Here is an 18,188-nt window from a genome sequence, read left to right as displayed (position 1 = left end):
AACGCCTGATGCCCAGGCCACAGCCCAGACAAATGAATTCCATCTGTGGTGGGGTCAGGGAAGCAAGCATCAGTAGGGTCTCAAACCTGCACAGGTGATTGTAATGTGCAGCCAGGGCTCAGAACCCCAGCCTCAATTCTGGAAGCTTCCAAATGGTGTAATGGTATGAAACGGAAGTTTAAGTGATCATCCATGTTTCACAAAGCGAGCAGTAGCAGGAGGCAGTGTTCGACCAGACTTAGTTTGCCATTATACAGGAAACGGGCAAGAAAGACAGAGACGGACAAAGGACAACGAGCACACACCCTGACCGAATGGGATGCGGGGAAGGGAAGTCCAGACAGGCCGGGTGACTGCACACCTGTTACCCCGTGAGCATCTCCCTGGGCTGAGCATGTACAATGTGATTTATGCCTTAGGTGCTGTCTCAGAACCTCACCACCCTCTCCCCTCAAGGTGCCACTCCACTGTGGGTGAAGAGTGAGTTGCTAAAACTGCCCTGAGCTGAGTGTGTCTGGGAAGCAGGGAGGGAATCTGTGACCTACTGATGTGGCCAGTGGCCAGTCGATGATGTCACAACCCCCCAGCTAGGAGCCCACGGTACAGAGATTGAGGACAATTAGTAACAATATCTTTTCTATGCTGCTGCTGCTGCTGAAAGCAGTGAGTGATTCTGTCCTCTGGCCCCATGGAGAACAGAGTTGCTTAGATCTTCTTGCAACTTCTTCCAGCTTGGCAAATGTGCTTAAAGGGAGGCCGCTCGCTTTTTATGATGCCCCCCCGAGCAGCAGGGGTCCTGGCCCAGCGACAGGGCAGGGCCTCACCTGCAGGTGCTCAGAGAGTCCCTGTGTGCGGCAAACCCCCACCCTGGAGCCCAGCCAGAGTCCAGGGCAGACCTTGCCAGGCTGGCAGCCGCCACCAGTTTCCATTCCCCGCGCCCAGGAGCCACGTGGCTCTGAGGCTTACCCTTCTATCACCACCATGGATGGCCCACCAAGCTTGGGCTGGGAGCTCTGCCTGGCCCCCTGGTTGGCCCAAAGTCCTGGCAGCAGTGGGGGCTTCAAGACGAGGAGACAGGAACCAGCCCTCAAATGCCAGGAGGCAGTGTGGCTGCCAGGCCCTGAGCTGAGGAATGGTTCCCTGCATCAAGGCCTGAACCCTACAGCTCAGAGGCAAGCCAGAGGACGGCAGGGTGGCGCCAGGAAAAGGTGCGGCTGCAGCTGAGGGCTGGGCCCCAGTAGGTCACTTGTCCCAGCCAGGGCTCCCCTCTGATCCACCCTGACATCAGCCTACTCCAGAGGGCCCTACAGAGGGCACGTGAGCACAGGAGAATGGAGAGATGAGTGGACCTAGATGCCTGAACTCCTGACAGGCTCCTGACAACATTGAGGCATCACTGTCTTCCGCTACCAGAGAAGGCGATGGCACCCCACTCCAGTGCTCTTGCCTGGAAACTCCCATGGACGGAGGAGCCTGGTGGGCTGCAGTCCATGGGGTCACTAAGAGTCGGACACGACTGAGCGACTTCACTTTCACTTTTCACTTTCATGCATTGAAGAAGGAAATGGCAACCCACTCCAGTGTTCTTGCCTGGAGAATCCCAGGGACAGGGGAGCCTGGTGGGCTGCTGTCTGTGGGGTCGCACAGAGTCGGGCAGGACTGAAGCAACTTAGCAGCAACCTTCCTCTACAGAGGGGACAAGTGGACAAAACTACATCAAAGGAGGCCCATTGCTATCTTTAACCCTGCCCAGGGCCCAGCATCATTAGCATGCTTTCCAAATTTTTTAGAACTCTGACACTTCCCCAGAGCTTCTTTGTGTTAACCCCTATCACTAGCAGTTCAAATGCCCACGTCCCAGTCACTCAGGCCACTCACCGGGTTCCCCACTCACTCGACACGTTCACGTCCATCTCTGCAGTTTACTTCTCCTAAACCTCTGTCTGTAACACTACTCATTTACTCCTCAGATGGTTGCTGAGCAGACCCCATTCCAGGTGTGCAGGCGACACAGCCAAAAGTCCCTCCTCACCTGGGGCTGACCCTCACCAGAGGTGAGACAGGTGATCCATAAGAACACGGCACACCAGTGGAGAAACGGGAAGCAGAGGAGAGAACTGGAGGTTGAAAGTTTAAACGAGGGAGTCAGGGAAGATGTCACTAAGAGGGGACCCTGGAGGACAAGCCAGGCTTGGGTGCATGCAGCATCTGGGGAGGGAGGAGAGTGGAGGGGGCCATGGCGGGATGGCAGAGGTGTCACAGGAGCCTGGAAGGGGGGAAGCCGCCCAGGGCCTGCTTGGCTTCTCCGGGAGGAGTATCATGGTGAGGACTTGGCTCCAACAAGACTGCTATGGCTGCTGATGGTAAAGAGATGGCCAGGGCGTGGAGGAAGCGGGGCGGGCTGTTAGGGAGGGCACTGCGATCACCCTTGGACCACCCCACCACTTTTTATTCTTGTCAAGCCCTGTTTGTTTTCCTTTGCGGATTATTACCAACAAAAATCCCCCCCGCTGAAGCCAAACAGGCCTGTTTTGTACCGGGAGCCATGCTTGTCCACACTGGTCTCATGCCTGTGCCCTGAGGACAGCTCTGTGGATCCCTTCCGGCCCAGCTCAAATGTACCCATCACTTCCCCCTCCAGTGGTTCCTGGCAGATGCTCTATCCATCCCAGATAAGTCTGTCTATCCCTCTTCTAGATGTGAGCTTCTCCATAGGGGAACAAATAATGATCCACCACACAGGACCAACTTTGGAACAAAATCACCTTCAGCAGACATCCTCGAATCCAAGTTTCCAAAATAAACCCTCTTGGGCCCTTAATGAGAGAGACCTCTCTCACAAAATGTGGCTGTGGCTCAGGGGACAGCCTCGGGACTGTGAATTATGAGGTGACGAAACATCAAGGGCTCAATGAGGTTTCTCTGGGCTGGAGGAGCTAATTCAGAGTGTGGGTTCCTGCCAACCTCAAGGGACGGAAATGAACTTCTGCTGCGGGGAGGGGCAGCCTGGGGGTACAAGTGTCTTCTGGACAGATCAAAGGTACAAATATTTGGCTGGCTTAAAAGCAAAAACGGACAAAGGGCTTTAAGTAACCCGTTGGGAATAATGTTTTCATTCAGAATGACCGTGCCCTAGCAAACACTCCTACCTTCAGACGTTTCTCTAAAAGGGCCTGTTCTACTCACCTCTCCGCCATGTTATGGAAAGCAGAAGAAAAGGAGACCGCAGGGTTTTCATGTTCCATGACAAGCAGTGTGTGCAGAACAGCAGCCCACTGCCCTCCAAAATTATGAAAATGGATAAAACAGTGGCAATGGTCACTTGGAGCTGATAAGCACCAGGAGGTTTCATTTGAGCTTCAAATCTTGCTAACAGGGAGGCTGGCATTTTTATTTTTCTCTTAAGGGACTTCCCAGTCTTCAGGACAATGACTTGAAGAAGTTGAGCCGCTCACATTTACAGTGGGAGCCTTACAAACACCCCCACTCAGAACCCAGGCACAAGGACTCCCAGGACACGCCCCATGGGGCAATTGATGGACCAGTCCCTTAAGCATCTGTGTTCTGAAGTCGTTGTCATGGCCACCGAGTCCTGGCCTTACAGGGTCGATGACCTTGAGGAGCAATTCCTGTTTACTAACTCAGGAGACACTACGTGGGATCGTGGCAGGGTGGGTGGGGAGCACTGGACAGGGACTCAAGAGCCTGAACCCCATTGGCCCTGATGGTAACCCACGGTGTGACCCTGGGGGAGTCTCCCTTCCCTGAGCCTCAGTTACCTTGTCTGGAAAGTGAGGAGGGGACCAAGAGGTCCCCAAAGTCTCTTCCAGTTATAGCTGCCCACACTCAGGCCAAAGTTAGGGTGAACTCTGGCTATGAAGCTGAGCCGGAGGGGTCCATAACATGACGGTTATTTACGCTGATGGGGAGCTCCTTGGAGCTGCCAGAGATGAGGCAGTCGACAAATAATCCCACTGTTCTTCCTCTTGTTGTTCTTGTTGTTTCTAAGGCTTTAAAGGCAGGGGAAGGCCGGCATGCTGAAGACAGAAGGCCAGGCCTGGCAGATGGTTTGGGAACTTTCCACTGCAGGGTCCAGGGAATGCGGAAATTCCCCGAGCCCTCACCAAAAGCCCACCCTGGGCCTGGACCACACTGAGGCTGGACGGCAGATGGAAAGCAAGCGCAGCCCCCACCACACTCACCAGCCCACAGCACAGCCCAGAAGCCACCCTTCCTCCAGCCAACCTGAAGATGCCAGGGAAGAAAAATAAAACCAGCCCCCAGACCAACCCTCCCTGGAATGGGAGGCCGGCTCTGCTCGGAGGAGTGGCAGTGAGCTGATGTCTGGCTTCTGCTCCATATCCTACGTACATTATTAACCCAGGGCAGACAGCGAGGCACAGCCACGGGGAGACTAGAAAGATGAGACCACAAGATCAGATGCCTTGAGGAGTGGAAAACCACCCAGGACCCAGGCCCTGGGCCACTCAGAGGAGGCCCCACTGGCCTTCTGGGAAGCAAGAGCACTAGAATGCTCATCCAGGGGTCTGGAAACAAACCCGCTGTGAAACCTGCCACAGTTTCTGTATTTATCCCAAGAGATCTACAATAACAGTAGCAAATGCTGCCACTTGCTGTTCTGGGCACTGTGGCACCACTTTTAAGTGCCTGATTTCTAATCAACAAAACTAGAAGGTAGGGATAGCCACTTTACAGACAGAGAAACTGAGGCTCAGAGAGATCAACCCACTTGCCTAGGCTCTGTATGGGGGAACAACTGCAAAGATGGCTACACCATTCCTCCTGTCCCCTAGCCCAGGCACGCTGTTCCTCCCTCTCTGGAGGGGCTGAGAAGATGCCAACATGAGCTTTATGCTGCTTTTGAAAGCATGACGTCCGTGTTCCCTCTCCCCATCCGTCGGCTCACACAGCATCCACTGAAGGTCTACCCTGCGGCGGGTGCTGGGGTCGTACGGACACACAGGTCACTAGGCTCAGGCCCTGGCCTTCAGGAGACTAACGGGAATGTTCCAGGGGAAGAATGCAAACTGGGGCAAGGAGCAAGCTGCAGCCTGAGAAAAAATGAACAGGCCTGGGTGAGGCTGGGAGCAACGGGCTCTGCCCTCCCAGCCAAAGGCCCAGAAACCCCCTCTGGGGGCGCCACACAGAAGACTGGGGTGCTCTTGCCTTCCTCTCCTCTTCTTTCCCACGCCCAATCCCTCAGACTGGCAGACTCAACCAATAAATGCACATCATTCAATAGCAAGGGCTGAAGCCTGTCAGGTACTAGGCTAAAAGAGCCCTTGGCACACATGACAACTCTCATAGAGTGACTAATATTATCCTCACTTTACAGGTGAGGAGCGGAGGCATGGAGAGGCTCAGCAATTGCCCAAGGCCACAAAGCAGGAAAAAGGTAAGGCTGGGATTTCAACCAAGGCAGTCTGGTTGCAGGGGTCATGCTCTCATCCTTGCGTGTACAGCTCACTGGCCAAAAACAAGAACTGCCATATTGCTATACTAGGCCCACACCCTGTCTTAAAACATAGAATACTTTGCTTAAAGATCTCTATTTCTGATTTCCCCTTAAAATACTCAAATGTGATACCAGACTGGCACTCCCTTCAAACAGGAGTTTGCCGCCGCCCCACCTCTCCCCGAGTACTTGTCCCTCCTCTCTTTATTGTGTTACACCCCGCTCTGAAGTCATGACCTCCCTTGTATCATGAGCCCAGCCCCGTGCTCAGCATGCAGAGAAATCAGACAGTTCCTGATTTCTGGGAACCGGGTGGCCAAGATGGCAGATGCCTCAAGCAGAGGGAAGGGGAAGGCACTGTGGGAGGTGAGAACAGAATGAGCGAAGGCAGGGTCTGCAGAGTGAGGTAACAACACACCAACCCGGCTAGGAAGGGTTGGGGGTCTGCAGAGCAGGTGCCACCACCAAGGCTGGAGAGGCACACAGAGGAAGGAGAAAATCTCTGCATCAGTGTGGGGTCAGATATCCTCTGCCCCTCCCATGGCTGTTGGCACACGTGCAGAGATAGGCAGCCCGCAGGTCAAGATGTATGGGGACAGCCATACTGGACGGTTGGATGAGGGCATCCCTGAAACTCCAAGCCTCATACTCCACATCCCAGGACAGGCACGGACAGCAAGGCAGGGCCAGGGGCTTCCCAAGGAGCTGTCAGGAAAGTTCACTTACTCCCTAACCAGCAAGGAGCAAACCCAGGGCAAGGATGGATACTGGCCCAAAGACACAGATGAGTCGCAGGCAAACCTGCTACAATGGCATTGTGCTGGGGTGCAGCTGGAAAGATTAGCATCTTCCCCAAATACAAATGTGACTCCTGCTTACAAACCTCCCATGGCTCCCTATGGCCACAGGGGCAAGGCTAAGCTCCACAATGAGGCACAACTTCTCTAAACTACATTTTCATCACTCCCGTCTTCCATGGAGAGCTGTAAAGACTTGCCATTTCCTGAATCCTACGAAGACACAGGATTTCCTTCCCTATGCTGCTGCTGCTGTTGCTAAGTCACTTCAGTCGTGTCCGACTCTGTGCGACCCCATAGATGGCAGCCGACCAGGCTCCGCCGTCCCTGGGATTCTCCAGGCAAGAACACTGGAGTGGGTTGCCATTTCCTTCTCCAATGTGTGAAAGTGAAAAGTGAAAGTGAAGTCGCTCAGTCGTGTCTGACTAGTAGTGACCCCATGGACTGCAGCCTACCAGGCTCCTCTGTCCATGGGGTTTTCTAGGCAATAGTACTGGAGTGGCTTGCCATTGCCTTCTCCGTTCGTTCCCTATGAATGCCTACAATTCCTACCTCTTGGCTTTAAAAGCTCTTATTGATGCTTTTATGCTTTTATTTATACTCAGCCCAAAAGTACTCCACTGTGAAGCCTTCCCTGAATTGAGTTAGTCACTCAGTCATGCCCAACTCTTTGCAACCCTATGGACTGCAGCTCACAAGACTCCTCTGTCCGTGGCTTTCCCTGGCAAGAACACTGGAGTGGTTTGCCATTTCCTTCTCCAGGGCATCTTCCTGACCCAGGGGTCGAACGCAGGTCTCAGCTCAGTTGGTAAAGAAGCCTTCCCTGAGCACCATCCTTTAGTACTCACCTGCAGGCCACCTACCAAGTGCTTCATGCAGAGCTTGTTTCATGCTGTCTACTGAGCATATTTGTCTTCTCTTTAAACTGGGTTCTGGAGCATAGGGAGAAAGGGGTGAGTTTCAACCCTGCATCACCAGAGCCTGGTCAAGGACCTGGCTGGGGCAAGGGGCCCACAGGTTGTTAACAGAATGCTCCACTTGGCACCTACCAGTATCTGCCTGCCCTGGAAAGTAACTGTCCAGGGGGTATTACAGACCAGTCATTATATACTCCCTGCACTGAACAAGCACCATTTGACTCATTCTGCAAAGGTGCTGTAGCAGAGGGAAGGCAGGGCTTGGCCCACCTGGGAACCAGAGGGAATCTAGGGCTCACATCAGAGAGCACTGATAATCTACATACCATTGCAGTTCAAGGGGCTTTAACAATATTTACAGTTATTTCTCACCATTAATGATAACTGTAATTATTATAGTAATTACTATAAAAACAATAAATGTTACTATTAACAATCCCTGTATTTTAAGGCTGCACATATATCAGACCCTTCACTTTTTTACTTATCTTATTTAATCCTCTGAACAACCCTATAGATGACTGTTCTCCTTGCCTCCTTAAAGATGAGGAATACCAAGCACAGAGAGATTTAGAAATTTATTTAAGGTCACACAGCTAATCTGCACTAGAGTAGAGTGACCCCACAATTTCTGCCACCCTAATGACTAAAAATCATTTTTTCCTCCTAATGACTAAAAATGCCTGTTACAGGGCTTTCTATAGGTCAAGTACTATTGGTAATAGCTTTATGGAACCATAATTCATGTACCATACAATCCACCCATTTAAAGTACAGAATGTGATAGTTTTTAGTATCTGCATAAAGTTGTGCAACCACCCCCACAAGTTTAGGACATCTCATCACCTCATTAAGAAACCCTGGACCATTTAAACTGTCAGTCCCCAATACACACTCCCTCCACCAGGCACTGTGATTCCATTTTAAAGACAAAAGGACTGAGGTTCAGAACGCTGCTGGGACTTGCACATTAGGCAGGGGCAGGAAGCAGAGCTGGCATCAGCCTCCCCTGCCCTCTCCCCACACTGCCTGCCAGGGGTCTGTCTCCTCTGTAACCCGTTAAAAATGCACGTTCTACAGAGTGTGGAAAACAGAACCAGATGGTGACAAATCTTACACGTGCGGCTGCTTCCGCGCCAGGCCCATGACTCACAGGGGCACTGAGGGCAAAGGGAGGACATGAAGCAGTGCGGCCCCCATCACCCCAGTGCAGAGGTGGCAAGGCTCAACCCCAGGAGGCAGAGACAGCAGTGGGGTAAGTGGCTTTCAGGAGGCTGGCAGCCTGGGTTCCAGATGGTTCACAGGGGCCCCACTCTGCTGACCTCATTCCTGCAACCCACAATCCCTCCAAGACTCACAAAGTGGCCCCCACCCCAGGCTTTCACGTGCTTCCCAGGACTTCAGAGCCACAGTTGCTAGCAGAGGGTCTATTCTGCATCTGCCCCCAGCCAGGGGTTCTGAGATGACCCAGGCCCTCCCTGCCCACAGACCTTGAGGTTTAGGGTCACAGGAGCATTGAGGGGACTGCTGCTTTGATTGTTCAGGCTCCCCAAGGGAAGCCCTGCAGAGTGGTCCAGCAGGTTGCTGCCACTGCCTGGACCCTCTCCCAATCTGGGACCCCAGTGTCTGACAGCTGCCCCCAACCCCAGAGGAAACCCTCTACAGGTACGACTGGGCCTCAGCACATCCCTTATTCCCCTCCCCTACACATCCTCAAGACTGCCGTGGATCAGCAGTTCTCTCTTGCTGACCAAGGGCTTGACACTTTCTTTTGTGTTTATAATGTCTGAACAGCCTTGAGCCAACACACCTCCTCTAGGAGTCTTCCTTGATGACCTAATCCAAACAAATGGGTCTTCCTCCTGCTGCCCCACAAAAGATTGCAGTCTGTCTGCTTTTATGTCTGAGTCCCATTACCCTCCAGATTCATCCAGGGCAGGGGTCCTAGCTTCCCCATCCTTGGGTTCCTCCTCTGACCCCTTCCCGACTCTGACACACTGGGTCTTCCAGCAGAGCCAGTAGGAAGTAAGCTAAAGTGCCTGCTCCTCAGTTTCAGGTATGAATTTAACCACAGTGCACAAAAGCCACCTATGTCTGTCCTGGTGCCCATGGTGAGCGACTCTGGGATAACAGGAGAAGTGGAAGAGGTCATGTCACTGCCTCCCATGCAGATTCCAGCCAGAAATGAGGATCAAGTCACCCATTTAGACACAGCGCTTCTTACCAGAACAGTTCAAGTCCAAACGGCTGCAAGTCTGTCCACACAAAGGAGGGTTTGTTCAGACCATTTACAACTGGAAGGTCTGCCCAGCCATGAGGGCCAAGCTCAGGACAATGTCCTTCATCTCTGCACCTGCTGCCCTGCCCAGACCTGGTAAGAACAGGTCCCAGGCCCCGCCAGGAAGGGGCAGTCAACTATAGACTTACAGCAGCCTTGCTTTGAGCTTCTTCAGCAGGGCCAGCCCTGTGTCACAAAGTACCAATGCCAGAGGTGGAAGGGCTCTGAGCTTATCCAGTCCAGGCTCCAGGATACACCCATGAGGCAAGGGAGGCCCAGATGATGGTAGCTTGCCTGGGATCACACAGTCATGTCTCCCAACATGTAGCCCAGACTCTTCTCGGAAGACAGATGGCCACATCGCTGCCCTGGGCCCCCTCTCCCTTCCTGCGCTTTCTTCAAGGTCAGAGCAAGGCCCACCTGCCCAGTGTGCCTTCTAGGATCCCCTCCCTGGCCCCACCAGCATGTTGCTCCCTCACTGGCAAGCTCTTTCCTCTGCACAGAACGCCCTCCTCACCCACTGGCCCTAACAAACTTCTATTCATCCTTCAAGGCCCAATTCAAATATCACCTTTGCTAAAACAACAATAATAATCACTCCTACTTGCCAAGTACCCATCCCCACTATGTTATGGAAAACCAAAAAGTTAATGATGATGCTATTTGTGGGATACCCCAAGTTCCCTAAGGGGAGGGACCTAACTCTGCAAGGCAGGGCAACAACACTAGATGCATACATAACCCATACAACTGAAAGTTTTACGAACTATGAAGTCCTGTGCCAATAGAAGCTATCTGTTATCTCCTTCTGTCCTCCCATGACTCAGTTTCCCCACCGACGTAACAGATGAGCTTAACGAATGCACATGACAGTGCATGTGCTGCGCCGAGGCTACGGCTATGGCTCGTGACTGTCCCTGTTCTTATTTGTGTCACTTGCACTTTATGCAGTCTCCCTGTGGACCCTGCCTGTGGCCAGCTCTCATTACATAGTTTTCCGGAATGAACGACTACATTTAGTATTTAAGATATGGAGGAAGATGGGGTTAAAATCCAGAGGGCACATAAAGATGCAGAGTTAAATCTGATCATCAGAAGGGCTGCCCTGTGGACTCTGAACCCCAAGGTGGCTCAGCTGGGTGACAGCACATAACGTCTGATCTCACGGGACATAGGGCAGTTTTCTGGAGGGGACTGGAAGTGAGGACATTCCTGCCTGGGCAGGGGGCCTCTGTGCTGGACCATGATCCCTGTCAGGGAACTGGTCAGGGAGATTCCCGAGAGCTGGACTTAGGGACCCAGCCCATGACGTTCACGTCTTCCTCCCACCAAAGGCAAGTGGACCAGGCAAGCCACTCCCAGAGCCTCAGTTCTACTGTGGAACAGGCTTCCAGAAGCCTATCTGTGGACAGCCTCCGACACCAGATCCAACTTCTCCAAATGTCACACAGAATAGATTTCTATCTGCCAGCAAGCAGCAAGGGCAGCCCCTCTTGGGACAAATGAGAGGAATACGCCCAGAGAGGGGGAGTGGCCTGCCCAGGTCACCCAGCCAATGAGAACATTTACTCAGAGCCCACCACAAGTCATCAATGTCAGCTAAGCATCCAGTGCCCACTTGTCAACGCCTGCTGAGCTGGTTCAATGACAAGGTTTCCAGAGTGCAAAGTGGGTGGGTGGCTATCTATTACTGGCAATGATCACCACTCATGCCTTTGTTTAGATCCCCATAGACATTAAAGAAGGTGGTCAAGGAGACCATCTCTGTCACCGAACACCTTACAGCCCATGTGACTGATGACTTCAGGTAACAATGTCATTCAGCCCAAGCCACCTACATGCCCTGGTGCTTTCTGTCTATAAAGACACTGCATCTCTGGGTGACTTCCCATGTCACTCTAGATTTTCGACCAAAACCAGTGGCTACAGCACAGTGCTAGCCAAGGCCGACTGAGGGCTCCTGCTGAGGAGAGTCCCTGGACTGCTGAGCCAGAGTGGGCTGGCAGCCAAGGCTCACCCTGGCAGCAGGACAAGGTCTCAGCCTCCTCCAGCTGGCCTTCCCGTCTGGGTTCCTCCAAGTCTGCTCCACAGAACCCTCACATTCCAGGTGATTCTGATATACACTCCACTCTAAGAAACAACCACTGCCTAGACCATGCCTTTTAGTGGGGGCTCTGGTCTCCAATGGGCAAAACTTGATTTTTGGGGAAGCAAAAAAATTCACTCATTTCGTACATAAAGCATTCATATACAGAAAGTTTAAAAACATATTCAATATATTTATGGTATTAGGGTTTTACTGGGGAGCAATTAGAGGAAACGTACCTAAAAGGCTCCTCCAGGGGATGATAATGAAAAAAAAAAGATTGAGAAACACCGACCTAAACAAAGGAGCCATGACATTGAGCAGGAAGACACTTCTTAAGAATGGGAAAATGGTCAGAAGTGCTCCCAGCCCTGCCAGTGAGGAAAGCACCCTCCTTACAATCGCACCATCTGATTCATCCCTCTCTTAAAGCCAAAAGGCAGAGGGGTGAGCAGGTCCTTTCCTGGACATATCAGCCTATGCCTGGTAAAGCAGAGACCATGAAAACAGCACCCATCGAGGCCCTGGGGCTGCCATGGGGGCTCACGAGGACCTGACACACAGCAAACAGAGCAGCAAGGGAAATGGGATCCAGCAGGAGTTGAGTGTGAGGAGGACAGAAGCCACCTGTGGCTTTCTGGTTTGCAACATGGAACCAACTAGCAGGAGGTTCCCTGTGCCTGGGAGGACAGAGTCCTAAGAAAGGGAACTCGGAGCAGAGAGCCACAGGAGAGCAGGCTGGCTTCGGGGCCAGAGACAGTGGGGCCTGAGAAAGGACACAGTAGTAAGGATAGTGACAGTAGCTGATGCCCACGGCCTTGACCATGTGCCAAGCAGGTGCCAACCACTGGCCATGCTGCCTGGTGAGCTCAGTCATGTTGTCATCACCAGCGATCAGGTCCGGGAGGGCAAGGGCCATGTCTGTCTTAGGCAGTGCCATATCCGCCAGGCTGGACACAGGAGCACGCACAGTAAATATATGCAGATTAAACACTGCTCCACATGTAAGGGAAAGGACCACCAGAGGGCAAGTAACATCTCCAACGCACGGTGGCTCATGAGTGGCGCAGCCAGGACCCAACCCCAGCAAAGCCCACCTGCCTCACACCTGCGCGCATCTGTACTCAGATCCCTGACAGGTGAGCTGTGGTCCTGGTGTGTCAGCAGATGGTGGGGGATCAACAGGATAAGGTACCATCCTATCTGGGCCACTTTAAAGCCGACAGAGTGTGAACTTGGTGGCCAGCAGGGCATGTAGGGTTCTCTCTGGAAAGCAACGCAGCCCCCAGCTTGGCCCAGACTTCAGGCTGTGCCCACAGGAATCCCAAACACATGGGAGTCAAGGAGAAAACCACATTGGTCTGGCTCATGGGCGGAGGGGGGGGCGGTGGGAAGTGAGGGAGAGCATGGGGGAGTGGAGCTTGATTAGAGGCTTGTCCCTTACCAATCCATCGCAGTTGCTGATGGCGACAGCTGCCCCTGGCATGCCCGTGACACCCCCGGTGTAGACACACTCTCTCTGCAAGGGCTGCCGGAACAGCTCCTGAAAATCCTCCTGCCACTCCACCGAGGCTCCGGGCACAACCAGCCGCCGGTTGGGCTGCAGGTGTAAGTGCAGTTCCTCCCCGAACACAGTGACATTGAAGTAGAGGGAGGAGTGCCCCATCCTGCCAGGCTGCAGGGTCACTCCTTCAGGGCGCAGTGGGCTTCGAGCCACCCGCAGGTGACTGGAGTGTGACCTGTCCCCCTTTATACTCCCTGTGGAGGCTGCCACTGGTCCGGACACCACATGGGAGAGGAAGCGTCCCTGAGAATCTGTGCTGCAGGGCACTGTCACACCATAGTCACTGAGTTTTCTTGAGAAGCGCAGCTCTGTTGGGAATAAAGAAAGAGTTACCGGGTGGCTCGGCAGGTAAAGAATCAGCCTGCAACGCAGAAGACACGGGAGATGCAGGTTCAGTCCCTCAGTCAGGAAGATCCCCTGGAGAAGGGAATGGCTACCTACTCCAGTATTCTTGCCTGAAAAATCCCATGGACAGAGAAGCCTGGCAGGCACAGTCCATAGGGTTGCAAAGCTGGAAACACCATGGGGACAGGAAAGGATCTGCAACCTTGACCGTCACTTTGGAGGGACCCCCTTAGCCCAAATTCATCCATTTCTCACCCAGTGCTTCCTCAGCTCTTGGATCTCTGCACTCAGATGATCGGTGTTCAAGTTCATAAACTGCTAGACACAAACTGCTCACGATAATCCCCAGGTCTTTGTTACACTTAGCAGAGGAAAATAAATGATGCCAAACAGAATCCTGTCACTCTAGCAGCAAACCTTCCAACTTTGGGCACTACAAAGGAAATTCCCTGAAAGCCCCTAAACAAAGAGAGGGGTGGCTGGATGTGCCCAAACTCCCCAGGGAACTGAAGTCACCAGCCCAGCCTGGGGTAGGGCCCACCCCGCTGAGCTCCTGGAACACAGCTGGCAAAACAAACACACCTAGAAACTCAGGGCATCCTGGGCACGCGTCGGGGAGAAAAGAGGAGCTGGAGAGGGAAGGGAAGGAATACAGGTTCTACGTTTTTCCAAGTTTAGAAAGGAAACTTTTTTAAGCAGCACAGTGGCTGCCGAAATTTCTACATGGCCCAGCCCCAAGCTGGGTAAATATAGATCTTCAAAAATAAAAGGAGATGCACGGGTGACCTGCCCACTCGGACTGAATTAAGTGTGAGGTCATGGCCCCATGCTCCAGGCTACATGCCAGCGGCCCGTCCTTACACAGCTCTTGCTAAGCCCAGCCAGGCTGGGCAGGAATGACAGCTCCCTGGCTTCCAGGCCGAGTGATTCATGGATAGGAGCTTGGGAGGAATTTTCATTTCCACACGGCTCTATCTCTTGCCTCCCAGCCCCCTTCACGGCACTGATAAAAACCTAGAAAATGATGTGTCCTGAAAAATCCCTCATGCCCACGGCAGTTAAGAGAGGTGGGGGACAACGAACTCTCCTCTGGTTCTATCCAGCCCAGCAGAAGACCCTCAAGACTTCAGCCAGAGGGATCCTGTTTCCTACATGAACAGAGCTCAGACAAGCAGGCCCTCTGCCGGGGAAAGACCAAAGCCCCCTCCCCATGCCCAGAGACACCCATACTGCACGGGTGACAGTGGGGTGTGTGGTGTCTGTGAGAGTGTGTCTGCAAGGCACAGGGTGACAATACCGGGAGGGAGAGAGAGATGTGTGTTTGTGCAGGACTGTGAGTGCCTGGTGTTCACTGGGGTGCGGGGCAACCACTGACACACACCTACACGCACTTATCTGTACACACATGCATGCAAGCTGGAGACAGAGAAGGCAGTCAAAGAGGAGAGGAGCGTGAGAAAGAAACATTGAGACAAAGAGACAGACACACCGCCCCTCAGAAAAGGCTTCCATCCCCCAGTTCTCTCCTGGGGTCTCTTCGGAGTCTCGCACCAGAAGACAGAGAAATCCCCGACAGCTCCGGCGGCACTGGGGGGAAGAAAAGAGCACAGCCAGAGCGTGCGCACAGCCTCCCACCCACTTCAACGCTGCCGGGCACCTCGGCACCTCGGGCCACCCCGACCCTCGTGCAAACCGAACCGGTGCGCCCCCGCGCACCCAACCCGCACGCACCTTCAGTCCCGCTGCCCGCCGCGGCGCAGAGCGCACAGTGCAAGAGCACCAGGCAGGACAGCCGTGCGCAGAGAGGAGCCATGTGGCTGCGGGCCGGGCGGGCGCCGAGCCCCAGGCTCTGGGCTGCAAGCGAGGATGGGGCGCGATCGGGGCTCCGGCCGGCCTCCGCCTCCTCCGCCGCCGCCGACTCCCGCCTCGCAGCCTCCTGCCGCCCGATCCCGGCCCCCTGCGCGGCGCCGCCGCCTGGACCGCTGGCTCCGGGCGCCCGAGGCTGCCGGCGGGAGAGCGGAGCGACCGACGCGCCAGCGTCCCCAGTGCCAACTGCCCGGCGGGCCGGTCCGCCAGCGCCTCGACGCTCCGGGGCGCTCCGGGAGCCAGGCGAGGGGACTACGGGGCGGGCCGGGGGTGGGCACACTGGCGGGGCGGGGCCGGGCGCGGGTCGGAGCAGGGGGCGCCGAGCGCCCGTGGGCGGGGCACAGGGCGCGGATCGGAAGTGCCACGCGGAGCCCGAGCTGGGGCTCCGGGCGCCCTGGGAGGGTGTCCCCTCAGCCTCTTTGGCTGTCCCGGAGTGACGGCCCTTACTTTCCTAGGCTCCTCCGCTCCGCTTTGCTTGACGGCCCCCTTTACTTTGCTTGTTTCCAGAGCCACTGGGCCGATGGGATGTCCCACTGCCTTTAGATGGAGATGGTGAACACCCCACCCTCCGCCCCGAGAGGGTCTCCTTTCTCTCCTAATGGTCTTGACGCCCCCAGTATTCTTCCACCCTTTGAATCTATCCATTTTGGAGTCTAGTCACCTGCCCCCAAGTGCAGTGACTTATCTGTGTCCTAGTCCAGAGCGGGGCTGAGCAAGGTGGGCAGAGAGCCCTGCCTTTAAGTCAAACAGCCCTGATTGAAATCCTAGCTCTGCACCTCAGCTTCCTCATCTGTGAAATGGGTGTTAATTATAGCACATAGTTGCTGCTGCTGCTGCTGCTGCTGCTAAGTCACTTCAGTCGTGTCCGACTCTGTGTGACCCCATAGACGGAAGCCCACCAGGCTCCCCCGTCCCTGGGATTCTCCAGGCAAGAACACTGGAGTGGGTTGCCATTTCCTTCTCCAATGTGTGAAAGTGAAAAGTGAAAGTGAAGTCGCTCAGTCGTGTCCGAACCTTAGCGACCCCACGGACTGCAGCCTACCAGGCTCCTCCATCCATGGATAACCATCCTCTGCTTCCAAACTTACCACCCATGTACCCCCCAAACAGCCTCCGGTGGGAAAAAATGAGTCTAAGAGATGAGAATGGGTGCTGGTTTTGCAATGTTGCTGAGACCCATTCAGTAGTTAGGCAAAAAGCCCAACTCCTGCTTTCTTTCCTGCTTTATTCTATAAATGTGCTCCTAACAATTTGTAAATGCACTCTAAATCCAGAGATGGGAATTGGAGAAAGCAGTTTTGGTTTTTTGTTTTGTTTTTAAGAATTGCCAAATAAAAGAATCTTTCTGTAAAGTGTATAAAGACCCCTAATCTTTCTGCTTCTGAGCTCAGACATTTTGTCATAGGACTTTCTTAAAGGGAGGCCAATGTGTGGATGGAAATTCTCTGACCTGACTTCTCTTAGGAATTTCTGGGTCCCCTGAAAGATGACTTGGGTTCCTGCTGTTTTCTCCCCACATGAGGTTTCCTAGTCTATACCCTCCCTGGGCTCTGAATATGTTCCCGCTTTGTGGGCAGAGAACTAGAGAACTCATCCTCACAGCTCCAGGACCTGACTCAGGGCCTCCTCAGGGGCAGCATTCGTGGAATGAATGAAATGACATCAGGATTTTGGAGGGCCAGTATATTTATGAAGCAGGTTCAGAGAGCTGAAATGACATGTCTCAGGTCACACAGCTCATTTGCAGCTGAGCTGGCATTAGAACCCAGAATCCAGTGCTGAGTGGGAGAGAGAGACAAGAAGAGTAGGGGTCAGAAGACTGTTCTGGGCTAGACTCTGCCCAACACAAAGTGACCAAGGGCAAGTCATTTTTCTCTGTATTGCACTACCTCATCTGTCAAAGGTGAGGTCAAAGAGTGAAGATACTGGGAGCCACAGAAACTCTGAAGTCCTGTGGAAATGCAATGTGTGTTCTGTTCCACACAACATCAGAGCATCCAGTTATCTGAAATGGCATTACCAAACTGATTTATATTAAGTCTTGGAAGAATAGAGTTCTCTTTCGCCTCTTTCTGGTTCTTTAAGATCTGTGAAGTCAAGGGCCAGAGTGTGGTTTTGTGTGTGAGGGCTGATGAAACAAGAGTGTGAGGGGGACCCATATGTTAATGGGAACTTGCAAGAGAGGCAGTGAATTGACTCCATTCTGGCCCTCCACGAACTCAGCAGGGGAGCTCAGGATAAAATGGCCTGCCTCCCTTCTCGGGGGCTCAGTTTTCCCAGCTGCAGAGTGGGGGGCCCTGTGGTGACAGAAGGGAAAATTCATAGTATGTGATTGATAATTTTCTCCTTCTTTGGGTCCATCCCAGAGAAACTTGCCTAGAAACCTCAGGGGCCCAAGTCTCCTCCCTGGACTCCACCCCCTACTTCCTGCCTTAGACTTGGTTAAGTCAAGAGGGACAGACTACAGCTGGGACCCCAGCAGCCTGACTCATGAACTGTGGGCTGGGGCCTTCCCTGGAGCCAGTCTTGGCAAGCAGAGAGCAAAACCTCATCCTGACTCTCTACCCCAACCCCCTTCCCTGGGGCTACAATGGTTGCTTGTGTTGGCAAACAATATATGTCCAAGCTCTCTTCTACTGAGGAAGCCTTTGTTGGGAAGAGGGGACATGGGAGCAGAGTGCAGAGTCTGGGCCAGAAGGTGGGGGAGATGGCTGGGTGGCTGGCCCTGTTTCTGGAGATCAGAGCCAGAGCAAAGCAATCTACAGGCATCTGCTGGCACTCTCCAAGGAAGGCAAGTTCTGGGTCCCCAGTCCCTCACCTGAGATCCTACATGGGTGGGGAAATGACTTGGATGTTTCT

General features: G+C 53.6%; 1 protein-coding gene across 1 annotated transcript in view; it reads right to left on the bottom strand.

Annotated features, from left to right (window-relative positions):
• ADAMTS14 (ADAM metallopeptidase with thrombospondin type 1 motif 14) overlaps positions 1–15,528 on the bottom strand; it is a 109,426-nt gene extending 93,898 nt beyond the window's left edge. Inside the window, exons 1-2 of the mRNA XM_055425530.2 lie at positions 15,195–15,528; positions 12,999–13,426 (exon numbers count right to left, since the gene is read on the bottom strand). Of these exons, the coding sequence (XP_055281505.2) occupies positions 12,999–13,426; positions 15,195–15,276 (510 nt within the window). The 5' untranslated portion in view covers positions 15,277–15,528. The remainder of the gene's footprint in view (positions 1–12,998; positions 13,427–15,194) is intronic.
• Positions 15,529–18,188: the final 2,660 nt, after the last annotated feature.

The sequence above is a fragment of the Moschus berezovskii genome, chromosome 12 (assembly GCF_049115385.1).
Source record: "Moschus berezovskii isolate FMDL1 chromosome 12, NW_MosBer_1.0, whole genome shotgun sequence".
NCBI lineage: Eukaryota > Metazoa > Chordata > Mammalia > Artiodactyla > Moschidae > Moschus > Moschus berezovskii.
Note: the sequence above shows the minus strand (reverse complement) of the source record. Positions and strands in the feature narration are given on the sequence as shown.